Below are 27,834 nucleotides of genomic sequence, written 5' to 3' on the forward strand. Positions count from 1 at the left end.
ATGGCAACAGTGCAGGCAGAGGCAGAGTGCCTCACTCATGCTGGCTTCGTGGAAGGCTCTGAAGAGAGTGCAAAGGCTCCTTCCTCTCTTTACGGCCATTGCTCCCTCCAAGGCCACCTCACCACGCGTATGGACCTACAGCACGTAAACCTTTCTCTGGATGGAGCGAAGTGGCAGGAAAGTTTTTTCATTGCAATTTTCTGTACCATGGCAGAAGCACAGGTAACTTACGTTAGCAGTGCACAACCAAAATAGATGGGCTTTTAGAAACTGGTGAGAATAAGGACTGTGAATTTCTCATGCTCATCGTGCAAAGGCCCTAGGTCATGGCACCGGCACTTTCCCTAGTTCTGCATTTTACCTCTCAAATTGCTCATCTCCCACCTGCAACATGTCAGACTACCTGTGCGACTCTGAAGTGAGACACTGAGTTACAAGTACAAAGGATGGTGTGGGACCAAAGCAGAGGCACTGGCAGTGAGGGCATGGAAACTCGGCCAAGCCCCTTCACGTGGCTTTGACAAACCTGAAACAAGTTTTTCTTGACCCTGAGTATTTTCTGTACAAAGCCGAGTGCAAGGTCTGTATGGTAAGATTTCACACTGCTCTGGGCTGTGTACAAACCCATTCGATTTTCAAATTCCACAGGTAAAACTCTGTTTGCAACTTCATGTCACAGCTCAAACATCCCAGTTGTGTAACACCTTAAACTATTTCAAGACCATTTTCTCTCACCCCAGAAGCCTTCTCTGAATTTTACTCAAGGACACAAATGTGACCATTATTGCTAGAGGACAGAGCTTCAGAAGGAAATACAAATGAAAAATGAAATACATACAGATTCTCTTGAAATATCTCAAAAGGTATGAGGAATTGAACAGAGAATACTCTCCCTCCCTCCCTCCCACCTTTTAAAGCAGCCAACAGAATTCCACTGCAAAGACACCACATGCAAATGAAAAAAAAAAAAAAAAGAAAAAAGAAAGAAGAAGGGGACACAGCAGTCTCTATTAAATGCTTCAACAGATGCCTACCACCTTGCCTGCTCTGGTAGCAGCTCTATACAATCCACCCACTTTTCTGGGAATGCAAAAGTGCAAAGGCAAAATGAAAAAATAATTTAAAACCAGTCATTTTTAAACGTGGTTTACTCTTTTCTTCCACTAAGCCACTGAAGCCCACAGTTTTCAATATCCTTTTCAACTGTTGGCCATTTAAACTTTGCTTCCTGCCTGCAAATCTGCCAGCATGGTTACAGATGGGAATACCAAACACAGAGGTCAATCTGTATCGGAGCAATGGTCGCTGGCTGTCAGCTCTTGTGAACCATGAGCCATCACTTTGTCAGTCTCAGCCTTCGGCTTTGCAAGCTGTGACTAAAGATCCTGACTTGCTCTGCTAGCAGCTGTTGCAAGCTGTGAGCCAGCATCTTGGCATTCACAGCTGAAACACTCACCGCTTCTGTGCTCACAAATTGTCATTTTCAGTTAGCAGAACTCTCGGGTGACACGGCAGCAATGCAAGGACATCACAGGGTGAAAAAAGGATCATCTGTTTGAATGACCCACATTCAACCAACTGACTCATTCTAAATCATTTTCTGATAGAGGACATCCAGACAGTAAACATCTGGCTGTGGCACCCCAGCCATTTTCCAATGAGAATTATCTTGCCAGTCAACATCTAGTCCCGCTGCTGTATTGGTTGTCAATTACTTGTGCAGTCACATTAGTGCAATGACCTGCTTTTCATCATAAAAAAAACCAACCAAAAGCTGCAGGACCAACACTTTCTAAGCAAAAGAGCGTCTTTGCTAAATAATACTTACTTTGTTTCCACGTGAAATTAGGAAATAATTCTTGCCCATTCAAAGTGACTTTTGACAAATAACGGACAAGACCCTTCCAGAGGCCGGGTATGGAAACCTTTGCTGACCACAGACAGCTGGTTTCTAGACAGCATTACTTACAAACATGTAGCACACATACCATGTATTTTACAAGCGAGTCTACCCCAAAGCTTCCTCGCTTACATTTGCACGGGTGCTTTGGGGTAAACATACCTCTGCACTACTATCCATTTCCTCTTCCCACATGTCCAGCTTTAGCTACAGATAGGCCCATACTCACATCCCTCTTTTAACTGTCCCTTTTTCATCCTGTCTTCACCCTGAAGACTTAGCTTGCCTCTGACACTTGACAGGCTGTGATGTCTGTCAGGAATGAGGTTGGGTATGTTGTTCCAGAGGAGTAGATTCAGACTGCAAACTACAGGTTGGCTCCACAAGTTCTAGATGCACTGGTTTGGCACATTAACCACATCAGATAACATCTTAAAAGGAAAAATACATTGTTTTGCCTGAGAATGATGAAAGCATCAAGACCGCAGCTGTTTGAAAGGAAGACTAGAATTTACAAATTCCTATAAATCATTTATGATTGCAAATGAAATGTTGGAAATATCACCACGTTTAAAGAAGGAAGTTATACTCTGTTTCCACACCAGCTTCTAGTCCTGAGTGTACCTTAGCACAGCACCAGGAAATTGCAAAGAGGAAGAAGATTAGTTTTCCTTACTGTTTTTAGACCACGTTCAATATTAATTTAGTAATGGTTCATATTAATAGCACTAGGAAGCAGGAAGATAAAATACCAAGAAGAATAAGAAAGTCCTAGGTACTGTGTCTCGCTTGTGGCTTCTGTTTTCTTCCTCAGAGACAGAAAATTCCAACAAAAGATTGCTTCTAAGTAATATTCTGCCCCCCCCCCCAAAGAAATGTGCAAGTTTTACTTCTTATCTTCTTGAACTTTTTTTGGGCAGGGAGCAGCTAGCTCAGCAGTTGATAGTAAGCCCTGACAGACACACCTCTGTAGCTCACTATTTCAAGTAACCCAGGTTTACTTTAGATGTATTACAGACAGTCATGGCTTCTTGATGACCCACGTGAAAATGTTTTGAATGAGCAGTTCTCCATATCAGAAAGTGACAGAATATAAATGACTGTATTGTTGCAGAAATCTCAGTAGAAACTCTGTAAACGAAGACTAGAGATGAAAAGACCAGTCACTCCCCCCACGCCTCACTAGCTCTTCTTCAGATGATGTGAAGAAATAAATGACATATTGAAATACATATATGAAATGCTACATTTCATCCGTGTTATCTCTTTGTGGATATACAAAACTCACCTCAGCAGCATATTAGCTTCAAAAAGGTGAGGGCAGGCCAAGTCCTTTTGTGAAATCGAGGTAAAACTTTCCCTGAAACAGAGTACAGCTGCGGTGACTGTGCCAAGTCCCTAGGGATATCAAGTCAGCATGGTACTTATAGTGAGGCACACTATAGTTCACCATTTAAAATGCCATCTTAAAAGCTGGGAATTAAGCCTATTACTCCTCATAATTTCCTACTCACCTTTTGTTAACAGGAAAGGAAAATTAGAAAAAGGCACAGAAATATACCTTTCCATGAACTCTGTGCAGTACAACGTAAACCAGAATGTGCAATTCCCCCATCACAGGAAGGAGAATGCTGTAGGCACTCAGACAAGGAGTGGCTTACGACCAACGCCTAAATGACCAGTGCCAAAATACTGCCTAAGCTTTTGCTTTAATTTGGCTCCTGAGAGCTCTATACAAGTGCTTGCTTCATCACTTGTGGCCTATGAATTATGGTTTAACATCTTTGGGTTAAATTAAGGAAAAAAGGTAAGATTTAGCAAAAGCTTTTCCCTCTTTTGCTGAGAGGGGCGCTTCTCCTCTCCACTGCGTAAGTAAACAAGGAGTCCTCAAAACTTCTCACCATTGCTAAAGGATGGACCCAGAATACATTCTCAGCCCCTTCTACTTGCCTTCACTAACAGGTTGCCTGCTACTAGCGATAGCTGGCTGCAAAGCCTGGTTTTAAAGGCTACTTAAAGGACAAGGAAATCATAGAGCTCATGTACATGCCTGCCAGTATAAGCCCAGCTCATCTGCAGTTCTACCCCACCTTTGAAAGATGATTTCAGCACCACAGAACTATCGCCTGAAGTTCAGGTTTTGTTTTACCCTTGGCCTCGAAGGAAAAAGAAACAAACAAAACACTTCTCTATCACAGGCGATAGGCCTGTGCCAGGACAGCGAGACAGACACACATTCTGCTCTCGGAGACGTTATTTTTGCTGCTGTGAAAGCAAGGGATGAACAAGGAAAGCACGAAGCAGAGAGGCTGCTGTGCTCCCTCTGCCGGCTCTCCCGGAGGAAAGGCAGCAAGCCTGCACCACGCCTTGGAAAAGCAAATTTAAGTATAGATCTACCACCCACTCCTGCCTTTTCAGGTACTTCTAAAGCTGCATGCTGCCATTTTTGCTAATGCAGGCCCCACTTCATACAAGATAGGAGGCATATAAATAACACAGCAAAATTCAACAGGCAAATCGCAGGCAAACACGTTACATTCTCCTTACTCCCAAAGCCCTTAAAAACGTTTACACCTTTGCTTCACGGTGAACAAATTTGAGAATCTGAGCATCGGTATCAGCAACCTGCAGTCTTCACGCACTACAAGTAAAGAAATGTGGTCTCTGCGTGTTAAATAACAGCAAAGCATTCTCCTGGCTGTCTTTTTACATATGCATACAGACATAGGAACTTAAGAGTAGGATCAAAATATGTCTTAATTCTGGTGAAGCAGTGCAAGAGATATAATAATTCAGAAGGGACACCTGATTTTTCTAGACTGGTATTTAGAAATCAGAACAATACTCATTCATTTTACCTTCTAAACAGGGCTCAGCTGTGAATGTTGAGACACACTAGAAACACACGTGATGATTACAGCTCTCTGGCACAGAGAAGTATATTCCTCTCTATACATGCCACGTCTTGCCAAACCAAGGCACAAGTGCCTCACTGGCAGGATTCAGTTGTGCACAGGCACTTGTCCAGAACTGCAGCCCGGGTTCTCATGTGGGCTCTATTTCTGGTACCTTTTCAGCAGGGTCAAACAACAAAATCCAAGACGACCAGCAGCAAGTGACTACTGTTAACAAGGATAATTCCTCCCAACAGTGGGATATTACGCTGTCCAACCACAGTACGTTGGTTCACGGGAAACAAGAGATTTGTCTTTTTACAGTGCTTCTCATCTTTACTTTGTATATCACAGGAAAATAATCCCTTCAGTGGACAAAATTAATGAAATTAATAGAAACGAAAAAATAGAACTGTTTAACCATCAATTTTGCACTTCGAACTTGGCAGCTCAACGTAGATCGTTTCTCAGCAGCAAACCCGGCTCAATGCTTTGTAAATATTGTTAAGCTATGGTACTGTCTATAGGGCTTTCCCAGTTAAGTTCATTTGCTACACACCCTTAAGACGACAGATGTGTCAGCATAAATATTGCAGGTAGACCAGGGTGTATGGGGTACTTCGCTGCCAAACGCTTTTCTAATTTGCATTTCTAACATCTGTCCCCAGGCAAAAGTAGTCATGATTTATAGAAGACAAATGCAAAAACTGCCCAAATGACCCAGATAACATTCTAAATCACAAACCATGACTAAAAAGTACAGGGTAGTTGTTTTTACAAATCTGTAAATAGCAGGATATAATGATAGACATTCTTGTTTTCCATCTACCAGCTATTCCTTGCCACTGGATTAGAAATCCCAGTTTTCAGTTAAAAATGCTAAATGAACATGACGAAGTATGCTAGCCCTGTTTTCACATTTTCCAGCCCACTGTCTTTACCAACAGATCTGACGGACAATGCAACTGCGTTCCTGGAAGGCATTTCCCTATTTCCAAGTCCATGTTTCCTTTCACGTATCCCCCCACTTCCAGCCTCAGCAGCCTAGTTTGATGTCAAATATGCTCGCTGTACCTCTTGATCGTCTCGCTCTATATCTTTTCCAGCAATAGAGAGGACAATCTCAGTAATGGGTAACACATGACAGAGGCAGAGTCACTGGATACAGTCAATATATTACTGCTCCTGCATATGGTACATATTGTGAAATCTCCAATACTTACATACATATGAAAAGGTTTATATTCAAGCCCCAGGACACAATACAGTTCTCGACACAAACAGCGGAAACTGAACGTGAAACCTTTCCAGATATGCTTATATATCTTGCGTAACATTCCAAGATTAAAGAATGCCATGGAAAAAGACCAATACACGCAAACTGAGAAGCGGAAACAGCTTCGCTTTTCAATACAAGTGTCGTTTAAGGAAATATGATACTCGAATCACTGGAAACCTGTCCGTGATTTGAACATGAATTTATTCATGCTCCTGTTGAAGTAGTAAAGGATGTTTCTTGGTAGTCTTCCCTACACTAACAGCTTATAAGTATGGCTTGAAACGGTCAACATTACTTACCTCCATTAACGTGTTGCCTCTCTCATGACAATTTGAGTTATCTGCTAGTGAATGTGGTACCTCACAACACCTCAAATGATGCAATTTGAAGCTCATGAATTATATAATGTAAAAGACCAACTGCTGAAATGCTATGTTGTTCAGTAAGACCAGTTCTGTCAGAGAGATGAAAGACAGTCTTCCCCCAAACAATGTTATAGAAAATCTTTCACGATATTTGACTTAGCTTTTTATCAGTTAAATTTCGGAGGTGAAGCAGCAGCTAACTTTACTTTAAAGTGATGAGATACGCCAAGTATCAAAAGTGTCATAAATCTCATTCTCTTTCCTGTATGGAAGCTGGTAACTGGTGCAGGACAAACAATTTAAATAAGCTATTCAGGAAAGTGCTCTTGCTGAAAATGCACCCGGAAGTGCTTTTTTTAGCTAAGCATGAAGGTTAAAAACACAACAAATGCAATACAAGAATTAAAAGTGAAGTCCAAGCTAAGAGGCTTGAAGGAGCACCACTCCACTAAATCCCTATGACTACCTAAACAGGGCAGGGATCTGACTTTTAGGGACCCTAGGCAGGCAAACAGAACATCATGTAAACAAGCAAGACAAAATGTGCACAGACTTCCTTTACCCCACCGTACGTTGCCACGACAGCTGGAAATCATAAGGGGAGTCCGGTGCTGGAAAGTCTCCGAAGGAAACTCTTTGCTTCTAGCAAGATGAATAATACACCTGTTCCCTAGTCGTGAGCAAACACTACAAAGGAATAATTAGAAACTATCTGACCTGAAACCCACATGCCCATTACTGTGGTATTTTTCCACCTACTACAGGTGAAACAGAAGATGGGCTGGACCTGGAAGGGGAGGGGTGGAGCGGCAGCACAAGATGCTGATTTATAAAGCACTAGCAAACAGTGCTCTTTCTCCACAGGCTTTGGACAACGAACTCGTCCTGCCTGAAGGATGCCGAAGTGCAAGCAGGATTCCAGCTAACGTCTGCTTGCCAACTGAGAGGGAACCACAACCTCTGTGAGCTTTTGCACTCCAATAGTCAAAACTGCTCTGAGCTACGTTATTCTCCAGTTGGGCTTTTGCTTTGGCTTGGCTGTTTCACCCCATCAGGAAAGGAATAAACTCACCAAGATGGTGAAGGTGAGTACACTGTTCACACAATTGCTGCTACTGCATATGTGTTTCTTCTTAAGAACAAGCATTAATTTAAGTTTTAATATACATATGTATATTATAATTCTGAGCTAAGTGAAAAACCAAAGTAAAACTAGACACTGTTGGGCATCCAGTGTAATGAATAAAATTTTCACTGTACATGGGTATGCACCTTTAATCCTAAAAAGTAAAGATCACATTGGATAGGGAAGAATGCTAGGACTGGCTAGTTTCATATATAATCAAGAGTTTCATGAACACTGTACCTTTTACAAATGCCAAAATCTGAGATTTTATGAAAATTTGCAGGTTAAAGGTTAAACATAAATCACGCATAGACGTGATCAATAGATTTTACTAATTTCATTAATTTTCTTCATTATTCTCCTCCATCTGCTAAGTTCTCACAATAGATAGCTGTTTTCTTTCTCTCCTGGTCTCTGGTTCTCTCCTGGTTCATGGGGATTTGAAAAGCTGAACAGATTTTTGGGTGGGATAGTTAAAGAGAGGAGGAGGATAAGAAGGAAAGTGAAGGAAAAATCCCAATAGATAAACCAGATTGTGAATCTTTGGCAAGGTAGAAAAAATAGAACTTGTTGTAACAGACATGTCCTTTATCCGGGGTATGTATCACCAAGCAAATTCAAGTGCTTTAGGAAAAGGATTTCAGACTTTCAACTGCCCAAACTACTCACCAGCTCTTAGCTTTTCCCTTCCTCAAGATACAATGTTAAGACTTCAACATTCCTCTAATTAAAGGGCACCTGAGGATAAAATGCCACTTCTGAATTCAGAATAGTATCAATTAATTTTCTTTCTTGTTGTTTCCATTACTTGAGCTCTCTGGTTTAGTCTGTATGTAACTAATCTGACATATTACCTCTGCAGGAGTCCAAACATTGACAAATGCCTTGCAGAGTGTGTATGTACTCATTAGACAGACAGCAGCAGCAGCCTACAAGCTCATCTGTCCCACTAGCAAAGCACACCATCAGATAAGATCCAGTATGACTCTCATGAAGCTCCGATGGTTAATCTGTAAGGCAGCCTCTGAAATGGGGTCAACCAATAGTTCTTCCAAGGCATGGCAAGTAGTTTACAAGATAATTAGGATGTGGAACGTTATGATTATAGAAGCTGGTAAATTAGCAACACAGGAAGTTTGCCCTTCAGATGACAGCATTAACCTAAAGTTAGGAAACAGCACAACCCCCAAGTTACCAATAAAAACAAAACATTGTGGAGGTTTAGCAGCTTCCCTAGGTTAACAGTTTCCTGCACCCGATACTAGGTCAGCAAAAATGAGTGAAGAGTTTGCTAACTAATTCCCTGCCAGTTCTGAGCTCTTTGTGAAAAGAAAGACTTGCTTTTCCTTGGCTACCAGTATGGTGCTTACCTCCATTTCTCGCTACGTGATCAACTGTAGATGTGTAAACATAAATGTGTAAATGTTCATTTTAATTAAATAAGAAAAGTAAATCTTGAAGTGATATATCTAAAAAGCTCCAGGAACAGCCAAGTTCTCAATTAATATTTTTTCCCCCTCCCCTTTCCTTTTAAAAATATTTTGCTTTTACACTGATCTCTTCTTGGAGCTGATAAATGATTTAATGGTTTTCACTAGCAGTGCTGAGATCTGGACAGCATTCCTACACGTTGCGTTAGACCATAAACTACTAAAAGTGTTGCACATCTCTAAAGGAATCACTGTGATTTACATCTGCTGAAGACCTGACCGAGATTGCTGTAACACACACTGGAGAGATCTCAGGATAAGACAGGAACTAGCACTCTAAATTGCCGGAAGAAAGAGACAGTAGCAATCTGTAGCTTGTCTAAAAAAAAAAAAAAAGATTTGTCAGAGTCTGGCTTGTTTGTAGTACTTTTTACTGCTTCCTTCAAGTCTGAGCAGATCTTCACAACAATGTCAAAACCTTATTTCTTTTACAGAAAAAGTCTGATGTTTACTCGGTTGAGATCTATGGGACGAAAGATCTAGAAAAAACAGATATTGGAGATGAAGGGGAGAAGTACAAAGATTTGAAAGGCAACAAGAAAAAAAAGAAGACAGAAGACCTTAAGAAAGAACTGGACCTGGTGAGTGTTGCTAAGCTCCCATTACACCTGGCAGGACAGCCTCTACCCACTGTCTGAATGAAGTCTGGTGAAGGGGAGTGAAATGCCAACACCCTTTCATTTTAATAGAAGACCTGCTGCACTGAAAATCCTGACACAGGAAAGGATTCGCTTCCTCACACTCCTCAAGTGTGCCAGAAAAAGGTTGTGCAGGATTAATATCTATAATGAAAGAATGATTCTGGCTTAATTAAGCCACCAATGGTACAGAACATTATCTCCCCAAAGAGGAGTTATTCCCCAGATGGAATAACTGCAACCAATATTTCATCTGAACTGCCACATGCATAGTCAGCCAGGAAACAGAGGGAAAGGTAGAAGCATAACATTTTGCTCCAGAGATTTCTAGGAGATCTAAAAGCATGCCTCAGCTTTAAGCACAGCTTTTTTTCCCCCCAAACTAACTGCACTGTACTTCAAGGACAGTGCACTAAGCTCAAGAAACCTGTATTTTACTTCTGGCTTGCTACTGACCTGCTGGCTGATCTTGGAAAAGTTGCTTCCTTTCTATACCTTTCAGTTTCCCAATCTGAAAAACGAAGGTAATTATACTGACCTCTTTTCTGAATTGCTCTGAGAACAACTCAAAGGAGAGGCTATCTATGGGCTAGGTAGTATTTCAAAGGTAAGGAAACCCAAAATGGGCCATCAGTTTACCCATCATGTTTCCAAGATCTACCCAGTACTAGCTAACTAATTCTCAATGTATCTTATCTTTGCCACCAGGGGATGTAACATTACTCTCATGTTTCTAAAGAGAAACCAAAGCACGGACAAGTTAATTGACTCATCCAAGTACCAATGAACCATTCTGTGAAAACAATTGTGAGATCTCTCCAATTCTTGGCTTCTAAATCTCAGTTTGGCACAAGATATAATTAGGTCAATGATACCACAGAGGTGTCACTGCAGGGAAAGGAGAAAAGCCTTGAGATTTCCCTCTCCCACACCCTTTTTTCACTGTGGTTAGAACCTGCTGCTTCTTTCTACAAGACTGTGGTGAACAATTTCACATACCCTACCTTGTCAATCAAGTGCAAAGATTGTTGTCACACGTATTCTGACACCACACCCTTTCTTCTATCAACATATTGCCTATGGTACTGAATGCTTGAGTCCTGTAGCATGTAAAGAGGAATTATTTATCTAAAAGAAGCACAGACATTTGTAGCAAGCAGTATTAACATGAAAACACCACTCTGTTCTTGTGACAGATTTGCTGGAGGAGGGAGCTATTTACAAAAGTACTCTCAAAATCAAACGAAAATACCATCTTCCAGCGGAAGATATTTTGCTTCTTAATATGCAAATTGCATGTTTTCTATTCATGAAAGCGGGATGTCATACTAGCAACTGGATCCATGGTCCCAGATCCAGGCTGTTTGAACATTATCCAGATCCTGAAATAAAATTTTCAACAGTCTGACATTCTGCTCACTATCATTCTCTCTTTCTTTTGGAATCCAGGATGACCACAAGCTCAGCACTTCAGAACTGGAGGAAAAGTATGGTACAAGCATCAATAAAGTAAGTCTGCAGGGCATCAGGGCATCATTAAGAAACTGCCTGAATCAGTTGCTTTACTTTGCCTCTGGCTTACCCAAAGCTTCCTAGAAGCAGTAGGAAAACATTCAAATCAACAGACTTATACATAGATGTATGTGTAGATGCATGCATGCACGAGTGTGATGTACGAACTCCCAATAAAGCCTAAACCAGCAAGTCAACGTGCAGCACTGACCTGGATTTAGACTGGAGCTTCTCTCAAGTCTGAAGAAGTCTGATCTATGGTTTTGAAATCAAAATCCCGGCACAAAACGTGACCTCAAAGTTCGCACCAGGACCTCAGCTTTTCTTAAGTTTTTATCTAATATTTAAATTTCACTAAAATCCATTTTTCACTGGTAGCGTCTGTAACAATCTATAGCAAGAGAGTGCACTGGAAATGATTTTATCTTGAAGGAAACACTAGATTTGAGAAACTATACACCTGAGTCCCTTTGACACCTAACATTTGAATATCAAAACATTGCAACATGGCCAGAGTACAGACAGGAATTTCAAGGAACCCTTGAACTACAAACATCTTAGTGGAAATGCAGAAACAGCAGCAAAAGAACTGGTATCTGGCTTTCCCCAGCTTTCCAAACACTTAGCACAGGTATACTTGACAGATAACTGACAGAATGAAAACTCCTAATGGACACAGCCCCAGATTCAATGCTCCAATAAAGAAACATCCGTTTCTTCACAGCAGATAACTAATAGTAGCCACCCTGAAATGAGAAAGCTTGGAATTCAAAGATGCAGGTTACTGCAGCTGGACTGTGACACAAACCTCTTAAGGAAAAAAACAGCAGGCGAGTTTTGTTCTGAGTTGAGACAAAAAAACTGTTTTCTGTGACTTCATTTTAAACATGTCATTTACTTTGGCAGGGTCTCTCTAGTGCAAGAGCAGCAGAGATTTTGGCTCGGGATGGTCCCAACTCGCTCACTCCTCCCAAAGCCACTCCTGAAATTGTTAAGTTCCTCAAGCAGATGGTGGGAGGTTTTTCAATTCTCTTATGGATAGGTGCTGTCTTCTCCTGGATTTCATTTGGCATTCAGCTTGCTCAGGGAGCTGAATCACCCTTTGACAATGTAAGTATTTGAATAACCACAAAGTGAGTATTTGACCCTTTGACAATCTAAGTAATTTAAATACTACTTCACAGTTATTCAGTAACTACAAGGAGGCCTTTTATTCTTTCATGACTCTCTCTCTCTGCTACCAAACATTTCTGATAAATGCTCAAATACCTGACATACCACTTCTATCTAAAAGCACCTATCCAAAGGTTTTATAACCACTACCCATAATCGTAATACTTGAGTGCTCATAAGAGCAATAATGAAGTCCACAAAGTACTCCGGAGTCTTTGACTCCCATTCCCTTAATGAGTTATACTCTGCTAGGAATATAATTTCACAGAATCACAGAATCACTGAGGTTGGAAAAGACCTGTAAGATCATCAGGTCCAACCATCAACCCAACCCCACCATGCCCACTAAACCATGTCCCACAAATGCCACGTCCACACGTTCCTTGAACGCCTCCAGTGATGGTGACTCCACCACCTCCCTGGGCAGCTTATTCCAGTGTCTCACCACTATCTCAGTAAAGAAATTTTTCCTAATATCCAGCCTGAATCCAGTTTGGGTTTGTGTCAGGTTTAGTTTAGATAAGGCTTTTAGAGAGATGGGAAACTTGCTATTAAAAACCCTTTTCATACTCAAAAAGCTTTACTTGATCGTTAGCAGGGCAAAATTTGAAAGTTCTTTTGTTAAACTGTCTTTTAACCTGACCAATACCTCATTTTAACAGTCTCCTGAAACAATATAGAACTATGATTTATTCTAGCAGAGGAATTGCTGAACACTTGTCTTAAATTAACCGGATTATGTCTTTTATTGGTTAGCTCTACCTTGGAGTAGTCCTAGCACTGGTTGTCATCCTCACTGGTATCTTCGCTTACTATCAAGAAGCTAAAAGCACAAACATCATGGCCAGCTTCAGTAAAATGATTCCACAGGTGAGAATAACCAAGGCATTTCATCCGAGATGAAAGTTCATTCCAATAACACACCTCGAAATGACAAAAACACAATAAGCCCAACTTGAATTTATCTCTTAGTAGGAGGTTTAGAGGATGGCACAATGCTAACTTTTGTCACGCTTCTGTCTTTCAGCAAGCTCTTGTCATCCGAGATGCAGAAAAGAAGGAATTGCCAGCAGACCAGCTGGTGGTTGGAGACATTGTGGAAATAAAGGGCGGAGACAGGATCCCAGCAGACATTCGTCTGATCTTTTCTCAGGGTTGTAAGGTAAACTGTAGAGCATGGGGAAAGAGGAAGAACACGGTTTAGAGACTTTTCTTACATGTAAAGAATTTCTGTGCACCCAATATGAGTTATTAGAGCTTTAATTAGATATAATCTAATTAAATCATAGAGTGCAGAAGCTATACTGTGATGCTCAGCTCATCTAGGACTAACATCTCCGCTCCCTAAACATTAAAAGAAGCCATTAGGTCCACACCATGTTCTAGCAATGTTCTTTGCCAGGACAGGGGCAGAAATACCAACGCAGTATTAAGAGTTTCCACAGACCTGGAGGCAGATCTTCAAACCACGTTTTCTTTCAGGCTGCTACTGAAAATCCCACTGACAGACACACAACATTGACTGAACTGAACTCCCACAGAAATAGATTCTCTCAGCAATGACGGCAACTCTCTCAGACAGAAGGCACCAAGAGATTATGGCCCAGTCACCAATTAAATGTGCTGCTGCCTTACCTTCTGGGCTAGACATAACTGCGTATTACTAACTTTAATATGGGCATGTCTCCATTTCATTAAAGGTGGACAATTCTTCACTCACAGGGGAATCAGAACCACAGTCTCGTTCCTGTGACTTCACCCATGAGAACCCCTTGGAGACCAGGAACATTGCATTCTACTCTACCACCTGTGTGGAAGGTGTGTACAGACAGAGAGAAGGGCCTCCAGAAATGGCACCTGTACAGGGTGCTACATAATACTGCTACCTCCTTTTAAACAATTCTGCTTCAAGGAATTCCAGAAAGATTTAGTTACTCACAAGAAAATATTGTCCCAAGCACACCAAAACAAAGCCTTAAGCACTGGGCTGGTCACACTTAGTATCAACCAGTAAGACATCTGTTTTAACACCTAGCCTGGTTATGAGTGCAACAATCAACTAATTGCGGTTTCCTTGTAGTCTTTCCATCGCTGTCTTTAAGAATGTCAAGTTGCAGATGCCTCTAAGTACTTGTGGATGCTTCTGTGAAAGGGCTCTGCACACATAAAGGTGTTGTTCCTATTCTCAGGGCTAAAAGGTATGTGCATCATACCTAACAGACTATCTGCTATGAGACTGTACAGTGCCCAGGATAACACTACATTCCAACTGCAATGCAATCCAAAAAGATGCTAATTAATTAAATAGCTTACATCTTTCTGTCTCTTCGCTGACAGAGCTATAAGATTTCTAAGGGGAAAAATGTAATTCTGGGGTGAAGTCTCAGTCACATTAAGGCTGAGAAGGGTCTTTGCCAATTAGTACTGGGTACAGAAGACAGGATTAGTCTCTCCTGGAGTTGACAGTTTTTTTATTTCTTTGCAGGAACTGCTACTGGCATTGTAATCAACACTGGGGATCGCACTGTTATCGGGCGGATTGCCTCTCTCGCATCGGGAGTAGGAAATGAGAAAACACCCATTGCTATTGAGATAGAACATTTTGTCTACCTGGTGGCCGGAGTGGCCATTTCCATCGGTGTTCTCTTCTTCATTATATCTGTTTCTATGCGATACAAGATTCTGGACTCCATCATCTTTCTCATTGGCATCATTGTGGCAAACGTGCCAGAGGGACTGCTAGCCACAGTAACGGTAAGCCTATGTTTGAATTCACTGGTTGCCACTGTAGTTCTTCAGTTGTTACCACAATTCATCACTCTTAAGTTCATTGCAGTGCAACACTAACCAGTGAAGAACAGATTATCTATTAAGCGACTTGGCTGAGTTGAGTTTGAAATAAGGGTGGTTTTTTCCATGAAACTGAAAGGACAAACATTTCATTTGGGAATTCTGGCATAACTGAGTCACTAATCTTAAAAGCTTCAGCACAACAATCCAGTTTGAAATAAGGTCCTTCAAGTACCGTTCAATTGCTGACCAGTAGAATGATGTGACTCATTTCCCCACAACCTGTTCCTATTTGGAAATGAGGGTATTGCACCCTAAAAGTCGCACGAAAATTCCATTTACTAACACATTAAAGCATTACTAAAATCCCTGGCTGAGAAGCAGTACACCTGCTAAGCACTGTTAGCCCTAATGTACACCACCAACAAACAACCAGCAGTACAGCAATAATGAAGAGAATCATTTCAGGATTCATCAAGTTGGTGATTAGGAGCTCCCCACATTGCAGGTTCTTCCATCTAAACCAGCCTCTTAACTGATATGACATTCCTATTTCTATCAGCAGGCAAGCAGGTTCCTCTTAGCAGCAAATGTACTTTTGTTAGTTACAGCCAAACCTCTGACCTTAAGAATGTTATTAAAAAAAGAAAAAAAAAAAAAAACGCACTGCAGTCAACCAAAAGATAAATTTTTAAAATGTTCTCTTCTTAAAAAAAAAAAAAGACAAAAAAACCTAGCAGAAGTATCGCATCTTTCTGTAACTGTACCTCACTAACAGTGAGCTGAACTTCTTCACTTCTGCCAGGTGAGTCTGTCTCTGACAGCCAAGCGGATGGCAAAGAAGAACTGTTTGGTAAAGAACTTGGAAGCTGTAGAAACACTTGGTTCTACCTCCATCATCTGTTCTGACAAGACAGGGACCCTCACACAAAACAGGATGACTGTTGCTCACCTCTGGTTTGACAATCAGATCTACTCAGCTGACACCAGCGAAGATCAAACAAGTAAATATGGCAATGGGGCATCTGGGATGGGGCAACTACTTGGATCAAACCTGTGGTGTTTCAAACCTACCGGCTGTCAAACTGACGTCAATGGGAATATCTTTTGATAGCTAAACCAGACATGTTTTCCTTCCACATAGAAGCGTAGTGTGCAACAAGAAAGTCCCTTCTTAGCCACGTAGAGATGTGCAAAAATGTGGAAAAAAAAGAATTAATATTTGATCTCCACTCACAGAAAGTAAGTCTGGAGGAGGTTCTAATCCAGAACCTTTTGCCAATAATAAACTTAGTAAGGAAATAAACAGAGAAATATAATCTAAGCAACTTTGCCAGAACTGCTAACTGAAGGATATAACGGTTTGTGTCTAATTGCTCTTTTGAGAGGTTCTGTTACAGAAAAACAATTTTCTTCTGCAAATAATTCAATCCTGTTGTTTCAAACTTAAGCTTCTACTTCCATCACATAATATGCTAAGGGATGCAATATTTATTTTTCTTCCTCTCAGCCCAGCCTTTTGATCAAAGTTCTCCATCATGGACAGCATTATCAAAAATCGTAACTCTCTGCAACCGGGCAGAATTCAGACCAGGACAGGAGAACCTCCCAATAATGAAGGTACTGCCTACTTCGTATCAGTTTATTTCTCTTTCTCTGAAAGAACAATACACGTAAGTTGTTCCGTTTGGCTTTAGTAATCTCCTTCATTTTACCATGGCAATCTTCAAGTTACTATTTATAGTAGCATTACTGCTAAACACACTCACAAAAAGTTTAAGACAGGGGAAAAACTGACAAAGCCAAGAGCAACTGTCCCTATAAGAAAAAAGACAATTCAGGTACCAAGAATTTCTACACTAGTAATTACTACACTGTTAAGTTAATTTAGCAAGATAGAAAAGGCAAATATACCTTAATTAATGTCTTTACACATGACTGCTGAAGGTAGTAAAATTCTGGTGACTAGACTACCAGAACAAATCCCTGATTTCTACTGTTTACTCCATCAATGCCTTCCTCAAAGTCACTTGATTTTGTGCATCAGTTAGCTCACCCATACGTGCCTGCTGCTACCCTAGCACTGCATTACAAAGCTTCCACGCAAATCTGAAAGCGATCACAAATCTCGCACTTTCGCAGATTCAAGTGGTAATTTAATTTCTCTGTTGTAGCTTAGTTCTAGCAGCAAGTGCAAAACAGATGTCCCTAATTTTTACTGTAATAATTTCCCAGGACAACCTGGATGTAGCAACATAGATTCATTGCTGCTTAAGCATACAACATGTTATAGAAGAATGCAAGCCCTCCTGATGGAAGTGCATGTGCTATAAACTGTTTCTTCTGTGCATACAGAGAGTTGTGGTAGGCGATGCCTCTGAAACAGCTCTGCTGAAATTTGCAGAAGTCATTTTGGGTGATGTCATGAATATTAGAGCGCGGAACAAGAAAGTGGCTGAAATTCCTTTCAACTCTACCAACAAATTTCAGGTGTGTTTCATTTGTGGAAATTATGCCAGACTGTTTCCAACTTATACTGTTTCTATCACCGGGTCTAACGCAACTATTTGTGACCTCAAAGTCTTAATGAGTTAATTCAATGACAGAGGAAATCTAAGCTATGATAAATATAGTTCATTCCATTTGATGGAACGTGTGATATCGTAATGGAAAAGAAGAAACATTACTTCCATGCACAGTGATCAAAACTAGAAACAAATGAGGATCATGTATGCTCTTTCAAATCATTTCATGTTTGTGGCACACAGCTTTCCATTCATGAGACCGACGATTCCAATGACAAACGCTTTCTGCTGGTGATGAAAGGCGCCCCAGAGAGGATTTTGGAGAGATGTAGCACCATCATGATCAACGGCAAAGAAGAACCACTGGACAGTGAAAAGGCAGAAGCTTTCCAAACAGCATACATGGAGCTGGGGGGCATGGGAGAGAGAGTGCTGGGTGAGTCCAGCTCTGGAGGGACTGTCAGAGAACTGCAGTGTAGAATGGGGTTTTAAATCTTGGTACAATCCAGTGTGTCCAGACTTCATTCCTCTTGCAGTGGAGGGAAAAAAGGAAAGCATACAGCGTTCTAAGCGGAGTGTTAAAACCACACTGACGCGCTGTAAGCTCTCTGGGGTAGGGATGCCCTTACCTGTACCGATGGTGATCTGCCACACTGCGCAGCCAAAAAACCCCATAAGTAATCCACAACGGAAAACTTCCCTGCTGACAGTATCACTAGCTTTGCCACGTGAAACACTGACTCTGTATGAACTTTGATGGGAAGGTTACAATGGCAGGTTAAAAAAATCCTCCATGAAAAGCTAACGGTTGAATGCACTGGAGTTCTATGCGCAAGAGCAAAGCCTCATACTATATAGCAAGCTCTCCTCTTTCTCCCACTATTTCCTGTACTTTACATCAACTTAAGTTTCTTTTCAGGCTTCTGTCATTTGTACCTGCCTGAAAACGAGTTTCCAGACACCTACCCATTTGACACAGATTCCATGAACTTCCCAACCTCCAACCTGTGCTTTGTTGGGCTCTTATCTATGATTGACCCACCTCGTTCCACAGTGCCAGATGCTGTCTCAAAATGCCGCAGTGCTGGGATCAAGGTAGGAATTTTACAATGGAAAATACAGGGATTCTACAGGAAGACTCATAATAATATAACTTTTAAGATCTTCCACCACACTGTCATTAAGTATCTTTCTAGCAACAACTACCAAAAAGCTAAATGTTCGTTAATACCATTCCTACAATTGTAATTTAAAGAAACTACTTGAAGGCCCCAAGAGGCAAACCAGTTTAATTTACATGGGCATCAGACTGTAGGAGGTGCACAGAACCCCAAAACTGGAAATCCAAATTTGGAAAAGCTCAGATACTGCCTCATCAGATCCTTTTCTAGAATATAGAAACTGTGCCAGCTAGAATTACTTGCTTGTAAGCAGCGTAATGTAACAGAAACAATTCCTGAGAAGGTATCAGGACACAGGACTACATCTGTTATGAACTTCTACGCGGAGGAATCACTAATCTCAAAACTGTTCAAGTTGAACCTCAAGCAGTGATTCTCCTAATTTCACTCCCAGGGGACCCACAAGTAAACTTTCAGCTCTAGGCAGAGAGGCAATCTAGCTAAAGAAAGGAAAATCAGTATTTGGAATTACTGATCTCAGATGAGATGAATCCCAAATCCCAATCCTGATAAAATTTTCTGTAGTCTGAAGACAGATCTGGCAATTTTTCTTCAAGAAAAACAAGAAAAAACTGTGTCTTATCTGCCAGGACACCTCAGTCCCAAGGATCTATTTTAAGATGCAACATTCTAATGAACTCTCACCTTTGAGTATACCTAACAAATTCTTATATAAAGGCTTCTTTATTCTGCATTATTCTAACCTCACTGCCTGTGACAAGTTCTTCCTTTACAGCCCTGATAAAATAGCACCAACTACAAGAGGTAGAGACCAGATGTCAATACAGAGCTAATTAAGTAATAACCATAATGTCACTGTTATGTACATAGCACAGCTTTCCAAGTTCAGATTCTAAACTACTTCCTGGTCTCCAACAATAGATATTTCACCTTATCTCACTCCAGCCATTGCATATACATTTGTCACTCACGCTGAGTGCTTGTCCCTTCCGCAGGTTATCATGGTCACTGGCGATCATCCAATCACGGCTAAAGCCATTGCCAAGAGCGTAGGCATCATTTCAGCCACCAGCGAGACTGTGGAAGATATTGCTAAGCGCCTCAACATTCCAGTTGAGCAAGTCAATAGACGGTAAGAGCAAAGAGAGTATAGGGGATACCTATGGGTCGCCTTCTCCCTCCACAATGCTTTTGTAGCGTATTTCTACATCATGGCTGCTTTTTGCTTTTCTGTTTCTTGATATGTTCCACACCATTGTTTCCATCCAACGTGTCACCTCTACCTAAATAACTACGCGTCTAGGTCAGTGGCTCTCATCTTCACTGGCCCTTGGGAAAAAACTAGCAAATTATACTTTGCAGATCATGTTGGATTTTGCTGTCACTGCCCATTTGACAAAACACGCACATATGAAAAGCAAAATTCAGATCACACAACCTAAGGACCATCAGTCCAAATTCCTCTTTCACCCATTAAATGTGAAAAAAACCCCAGCATTAGAGAAAGATAAAAGCTCTTTACATAAAAGATGTCTTCCTTCTCCACTGCCCCACCCTCCCACTCAGAGCCCTCTTTAAAATGCATTTTCTGCTGTTATGTCTGCTCAGGAGGAAGCTTCAATTACTCTCCTCTGTATCTAGGTAACTGTAATTCACTCTGGATGTCTACAGTGGCTTTCATTCACCACCTGCTGATTAACAACTAATGCTTCTGAAATTAACTCAATTTGCTGCCTTCCTTACTATCAACCCTCATGCATTCTATGAGTGCACTATTTTTATCCAAGCCTTTTAATTTGAAAATTTACCCAGCTTTCCACGGCTCTTACAGAGAAGCTACAGCAGCAGTAGTTAATGGGATGGAGCTGAAGGATATGAGCTTGCAGCAGCTGGATGAAATCTTGTGTAACCACTCAGAGATAGTCTTTGCTCGGACATCGCCCCAACAGAAACTGATCATAGTTGAAGGCTGCCAAAGGCAGGTGAGTAAGAGGTGTAGAAGGTTACACGCAGATACGGCTATAAGGAATTCATTAGGCAGTAGCTTTCCACAGATATACCCGGGGTGAGATAGTGGAAGCCAGTTTCCAATGCTCTGTTTATACTCTTTTCACTGTGCAAGAATATTATCTAACAGATTGCCACAAACACTCTCTGGACAGAATCCAAGCTACTCAAATTCCTGTTACAGACTCTGAACTCCTATTGACAAAATGAGCTTTTCCTAAGTTTGATTGGCTTGGAGCTGTACCAAGGGTCTGTCTTTTGCATATAATTCTGAGAAGCTGCTGCTGTGCTGCACAGAAAGCCTCCTGGGCACAGACTGTACACTGTTTGGGAAGGAGCCTTCCCTCAGGAATTCTTTAAACCCAGATAAAAGCAACATGTTACCATATCCTCTCATCTTCTCTCTCGTGGCCATTTAGACCTATGCACTTCCCTCCCACAGGAATGTTTGTAAGCGAGATAAGGTACGAATCCTGCAAAATGTCATAGCATGATTTATGTAGGACCATGCTGTATCTATACTACTTTCAAAGACCGTAAAACAACCCACAGAAAGCAGGATTTAAAGAGTTTGTCCCATCCATGGGGAACACTATCTAAAGCAGCATGGAGTGCAGCTAGCACAAGAGGCAGAAGGGAAAGAAATGACCCCTATAGAGCTCTGAAAAAGATGCAAATTGTCATCAAAAGATTGTCCCCTCAGATATGACATCTTCCAAGTAGATGCTGCAAATTGAAAGCCACACCACTGCTGTGCCTGAACTCTGCAGAGAAGGAGATGCGGCACAAGACATTATTTTATTTTTGTAATTACGCCAGAGCTAAGCTTTCCAATCAGCATTATCAGCTCTCTGGGTTTAAGCCTGAACCACTTTCAGGAGACTGAAAAAAACCCACAAAGGGATAAAATCTTTCAATTTCATCTCTTCTTTATTTTCTTTTTGAATGGCCTTTAGCAGACATAGGGTAAATGGGTTCTGCACTGCTTAGACACCCACACTCCTGGTAGATTTGGCTTTTAAAGGATGAAAAGGAAAACCCTTCTGCCCTCAACTCAAGCCAGCCAGTCTACATTCTATGTTTAGTATTTAGAGCTTATAAGCCCTTCTGTACATGGCATTATTTATAGGTAGTGACACTGTGTTAAATCCCCACAGGGACAGGACATTCAGTATTTGTATTAATCAGTTTGTCAGGCTTTTCCCCACTTGGAACACTCTGTATTGCTATCAAGCCATGAACTTTTGCATCAACTAGAACAGGACCTTTAGCTGCAGTAGATGGTTTCACGGGAAAGTAACAAAGAAGCTGAGATGAATAATCAGAGTTTTCCATCTTTTGGATTACTAGCACAATTCTAGCATAGACTGGCAATGACCAGCAGTTGTTGGGATAGGATGAGAATGGTCTCTAACTGAACAGTTACATAATTCACAATTAAGATGAAAACTGACTGATTCTATAAGTACTTCACAAAAAAAAAAAAGACAAGGACAGAACACATTGTGTCAACTGAATCTCCCACAGATGCCAGAGATGAGCCTGGGTCTACTCAGACAGGGATAGAGCATATACATATAGACAGATGTCTAAATTTTTAAGCCCCCTTATATTCCACCGAAAGAAATTATCAGATTAATTGCATTTTAAGCGCATCTAATTTAGATGCCTACTCTTTAGGATGTAGTAAACCATATCCCTGAATTTCCTGTTTCTCTCTACTCCGAAGGGAGTCTAGATGACAAACTCAGATACAGACATCTATCACACAGAAGCTCGAGGTTGCTGTATTAATCCTGCCTAGGGTCTTTCTGATCACTGGCTATGTTCTTTGTGGGTATGAAGAGGATTCAGAACTTCATATCAGCATCTTTATTCTAGAGATTTAAAGACAGGGAGTGTGCCAAGAGCAGACTGTCCTTAGGGGAAGAAAGCACCATCTCCTCAAAAAACCCACATCTGGATCCTTTTGTGTGTTCCAGGGAGCAGTTGTTGCCGTGACTGGAGATGGAGTCAATGACTCCCCTGCTCTTAAAAAAGCAGATATTGGAATTGCTATGGGTATTGCCGGTTCTGACGCAGCTAAAAATGCAGCTGATATGGTACTGCTGGATGATAACTTTGCTTCTATTGTCACAGGAGTGGAGGAAGGTAAAAATAATGTTGCTATCCTCTTTCTTAGCTGAAAGCTGCTGCCAGCCACACAGCACTGGCAGGTCTTCCTGATCCTTTCCTCCTACGCTCACCCCTGCTTTCTTCTTTCTGGATTTAGGAATATGATTTTGATATTTGGCAAAACTGAGAATTAATTCCATTTATAGACACGTGACAAACAGACAATAAGGAAATCATCCCCCTCTCGCACACATAGCATCGGTCTGCTATTGTCGCTTGTTTAAGCTCCAGACAAAAGCACTTCCCATCTTGTTCCTATGCAGTTCCGAGCCTCACAAAGATAAAAATTGTTTTCTCGACATTTTCACTCTATTACTTGCTCACATATCACCTTCACTGTGCTCCACCTATGACAGTAACACACACTGCACTCTTCTTTCACCGTAAAGAGCTTGTGGCTTCCATTGAAACTACAGGGTATTGTGGAATGGGACTTTTTCCTCAATCTTTCTCATTGAAAGAGATTTTTTTATTTTCACTTGAATTTTCAGAAGGCTCTAAGGGACAGTAGTTTAAAAAAAAAAAACCAACCCAAAACGCATGAGGAAAGTACACATAAGCAGTAAATGTTTTCACTTCATTTAGTGAAAAATTGAACTTTTTTTCTGGAAAACACTGTTGACAATTAGCTTTTACAGAAGTGTTTTTTTCCTCCAGGCCGCCTGATCTTTGACAACCTAAAGAAAACAATTGCCTACACCCTGACTAAGAATATTGCTGAGCTCTGTCCCTTTCTCATCTACATTATTGCCAGCATTCCAATGCCCATTGGCACTATCACCATCCTATTCATTGACCTGGGCACAGATATTGTAAGTTGGGGTCTTTTAAGTTCTTTTGTGCTGAAATATCATGACAAGTGCGAGGGGCTGGGTGTAAAGGGACATGCAGAACACTGGAGGATTTTGTTGCCTTACCCTGCAGCTGAATAACAAGCTAGTGAAGGAATAGAGGGCCAGATTAAAAGCAGCCAGGTATAGAGAAAAAAGAGTAGGAAAAAGACCTGCAGAGGGGGAGCGGAAAGAAAAGCCTTCTGATCCGTGCTGGCAAGCAAAACTCAGCAGTGTGCAAAATAACAGTGTGTTTCAATCAAGAGATCATACAGATTGCTGCAGTTACTACAGGGAATGAATGTCAGACATTTCATCAGAGCCCAGTCTGAAGGATCTGGAAGACCCTTTAATGTTTTCGGTATCCTCCAGTGCTTTGTATTGTCATATGAAGATCAGACCAGTGAAAGAGTTTCAGACTTCCCTCCAATCCTTTATACATGTCAAAAGAATGCTAGAGATCCTTCTTCCATTTGCTCTGTGTATACTGAAAAGGCAGGGTATGTCAACAGAACCACTTGAGAATTGAAACTTTTCTGATAAGCATCTGAGAAGCAAACAAACGTTGCCACCAAGACTCTGATGGTTTATTTCTGTTGTAGATCCCCTCTGTTGCATTAGCCTACGAAAAAGCCGAAAGCGATATTATGAACAGGAGACCTCGTAACAAAAGGAAAGACAGGCTGGTGAATGAGCAGCTCGCTGTATACTCCTATCTGCAGATTGGTAGGTTGGCCTGTTTTCTTGTCTCAGCAAACCAAGACAGAGTCAAGCTGATTCATTTTTTAGAAAAAGGAGAGCTGAAACTCAACTCCTTCCTCTGCCTTCCTAGGCAAACTTACTAACTCCCTTCTGCTGCTCATTATTCAACAATACAACAGGTTTTTACCTACAGAGGTCAAGAACCTTAGAGCACTAAGAGCTCTAAAACTACCTTTAGATTCATGGCAAGTTTCATGCCATAGGAGACAAATCAACACTGATATCCAGCACATTCCCCAGTGCTCCTAAATTTTGCTTCTTCCTCATTTCTACCTCTTTGATTTTCCAGGTATCATGCAGTCAGTGGGAGCCTTTGTAACCTATTTCACCGTGTACGCTGAACAAGGTTTCCTCCCTTCCACGCTGCTTGGTGTGCGAGTCGACTGGGAAAACAATGCCATTAATGACTTTGAGGATTCATATGGACAGGAATGGGTAAAGAAGCACTGAAACACCCTTGCACTGCCTCTTGCTCAACAGTTTCTTAAAAATTCTATACGCTCCTCCAAAAGAAAGGATTACGGAAAGAGATTTAAATGCAAAAATAATTAGTTTTCATCTAATGGCCCCTCAGGATAAACTCTTTAGAGCTTCTTGCCACCTAGCTCTTTCATCCAGACTCCATTCTTTCATTCATTCTTCCACAACTTCCCTTCTTCTAGTCCAAAGCCTCTGGAGATGCACCACCTTCTCTGGACTTTATGTTTAGACCCATCATAATCTCTCAGCCCTGCTTCTGAAAAGCACTACTGTAAAGTACTTTGCAGACTCTCCCTCTCCCTTTCACTCTTCACTCCCCCTCACTCATTCTGCAGAAATCACAAGACACAAATGCCATTAATAAATCAATATAAATACCTCCTTACACCAAGCTCGTGCTTCAGCCTCATGACTCATCCACAGTAACTAGTGGACTAGAACAACTGGCAAAAATCTGATCATTACGTATCTAAATCTGCAATAACTCTGCATTTACACCTTAGTAACTGAAATCCTACTGTCAAGGTTTGCAGTCGCTTGCACAAGATACGAGTGTCTGATATAACACTATTTGATTTTTCCTTCATTTTCCAGACTAAGTACCAGAGGATGTACCTACAGTGGACTGGCTATACGGCCTTTTTTGTCAGCATCACAATTCAGCAAGTTGCTGATTTGATCATCAGGAAAACAAGAAGAAATTCCATTTTCCAGCAGGGTCTTTTCAGGTAAGTTTTGCAGATTCTTTACCTGACAGATGAGAGGCTAAGTTAGCCTACTGCTAATTTTAGAAGAAGGTTAGCTCAGTGAGTTGTTAGCCCACCCACATTCAGTCTTTGAACAAAGACTAAATCTGGCTTCAAGCAATTGCAAATCTCAGACAAACATTTTATTACACCTCCCTCCAGCCCCTTTCCTACTTCCTGATAGGGGTTTTCTTTAAAGAAAGATGTTGTACTGGTTACTCTGAAAATGCATCAGCTTAAAACTAACTCTCCGTTCATTAAAATGTTTACTACAAAAAAAGGGAGTTTCCTCTCCAGGTTATTTTCTCAAGTTCTTTATGTAGTTATCAATAGATAGCACATTTGGACTTCTCTGAGATAACTTTAGCCTCTGAGAAGAGGAGATACCAGCTGGACAAACTCCCTAATTAGTGTTGGCTGCCCTCTGCAAAACACTCTGCACCCTTCAATCCCATGGAAGCCAGGGAGTTAAAAATATCTATTGGGACGGAGGCCACACTTAAAAGCCGGCATTTAAGTCAGAGTATTTCTGATAGGAAAGCAAATTGTTTTCCTTTCTTTATCTGCAGGTACAGAGCCTACACCTATGTATATTTCCTTCTTACATTTACATTTGAGTCACAATGTGCACATTCACAGTGCAACTAGAAGACATGACTAATACACACTGCATGTCTACCTAAAGCTTGCTTTAATCTAGGTAGGTCAGGAATGCTACCAGGAACGACACGGCCACATGCAATGTCAGACAGTGCTACAGAGTCTACCACTTGTCTCACGCTCCTTTGTCTGCAGTGCTCATCATCTGATGCAGATCATTCAAGCTAGCTACCAGAGCACAACCACCGCTCCGAAAGCGGCACAGCCTTTGCATTACGCTGTGGCATCAGGTTTTTATTCACACACAGAGGCATGTAACCCTTCCTCTTTGGATTTCTTGTAGGAACAAAGTCATCTGGGTGGGTATATTTTCCCAGATAGGAATTGCTCTGATTCTTACCTATGGTCTTGGACATGTTACAGCCCTGAACTTCACACCGCTGAGGTGAGTTTTGATGCTCGCGTACTTCCCCTGCCCTCCACGTATAAACAGACATGGACTTACCATTCTGCCAGAAACAGACATGTGGGAGCAGCATGCCCATGCAGCAATATTCAAAGATAAATATTTAAGAATATTTATTATGAAGAACAGGGTGGACAATGTCTTGACCAAAAAGGGCATTCTTTTCATAGTTTCCACAAGAAAAAAAAGCACTACTTTGTCCACTAGATTTACTACCAAAGACCCAGAAACCTACTTGTGTAGAACAAACATTTTAATTTTTTCCAGGATCCCCGATATTTTGGTGAGATTAGATAGTGTTTTACTTAATTTTATACAAGCAACTTTTATTTTAAATATATCACTATTAGAAACGTTCCATTTTTCTGCCTTCTTCAGAGACTGTAATACCACCAGGCAACATTTCCTTCTGAATAGCATCTAGAGTAAATTAATTCAGTAACTATTTAAGACTGGGAGGCTTACATGCGCATCATCTTATTTGTAACTGTTTGAATGCTTAAATTAAGATAAACAAAGCCAAAAGGGCCAGATTCTCCTTTAGTGCCATCAAACAGCATAGACAGAGGGCCCAGAAATTCAGCTGAGTGGTTAGATGCTTCTGAATGAGAACATCTTCTCCCACTCCCAGGTTTCAGTATTGGTTTGTGGCTGTACCGTTTGCCATCTTGATATGGGTCTATGATGAAGTCCGCAAGCTGTTCATCAGGAGATACCCAGGAAGTAAGTAGTTTTCTCTAGTTTAGGTATTTTAATATAAGGTGTCCTTTCCTACCCTTTCACTCATACACCTACCTTAGCTGCCACTGGACAGGTGGACTGCTTAAAAATGGACCATTTCTTCCCAGTGATTACTTTTCCTTTCTGAGGAAAAAATAACTGATTTCCCCCTTCTCCTACTGCAGGCTGGTGGGACAAGAACATGTATTATTGA

At 41.1% G+C, this 27,834-nt stretch overlaps 1 protein-coding gene across 1 annotated transcript; it reads left to right on the forward strand.

Moving 5' to 3' along the window:
* On the forward strand, positions 1 to 27,834 carry ATP12A (ATPase H+/K+ transporting non-gastric alpha2 subunit). The gene is made up of 24 exons (XM_059829564.1): positions 1 to 127; positions 4,981 to 5,076; positions 9,451 to 9,635; positions 11,142 to 11,201; positions 12,111 to 12,314; positions 13,134 to 13,247; positions 13,405 to 13,539; positions 14,078 to 14,195; positions 14,863 to 15,131; positions 15,973 to 16,171; positions 16,678 to 16,787; positions 17,523 to 17,657; positions 17,936 to 18,128; positions 18,612 to 18,787; positions 19,830 to 19,966; positions 20,666 to 20,816; positions 22,824 to 22,992; positions 23,674 to 23,828; positions 24,449 to 24,572; positions 24,898 to 25,043; positions 25,683 to 25,816; positions 26,778 to 26,879; positions 27,532 to 27,623; positions 27,806 to 27,834. The coding sequence occupies exons 1-24, from the start codon at positions 1 to 3 to the stop codon at positions 27,832 to 27,834; spliced, it is 3,360 nt and encodes a 1,119-aa protein (XP_059685547.1).

The sequence above is a fragment of the Gavia stellata genome, chromosome 26 (assembly GCF_030936135.1).
Source record: "Gavia stellata isolate bGavSte3 chromosome 26, bGavSte3.hap2, whole genome shotgun sequence".
NCBI classification, from domain to species: Eukaryota; Metazoa; Chordata; class Aves; order Gaviiformes; family Gaviidae; genus Gavia; species Gavia stellata.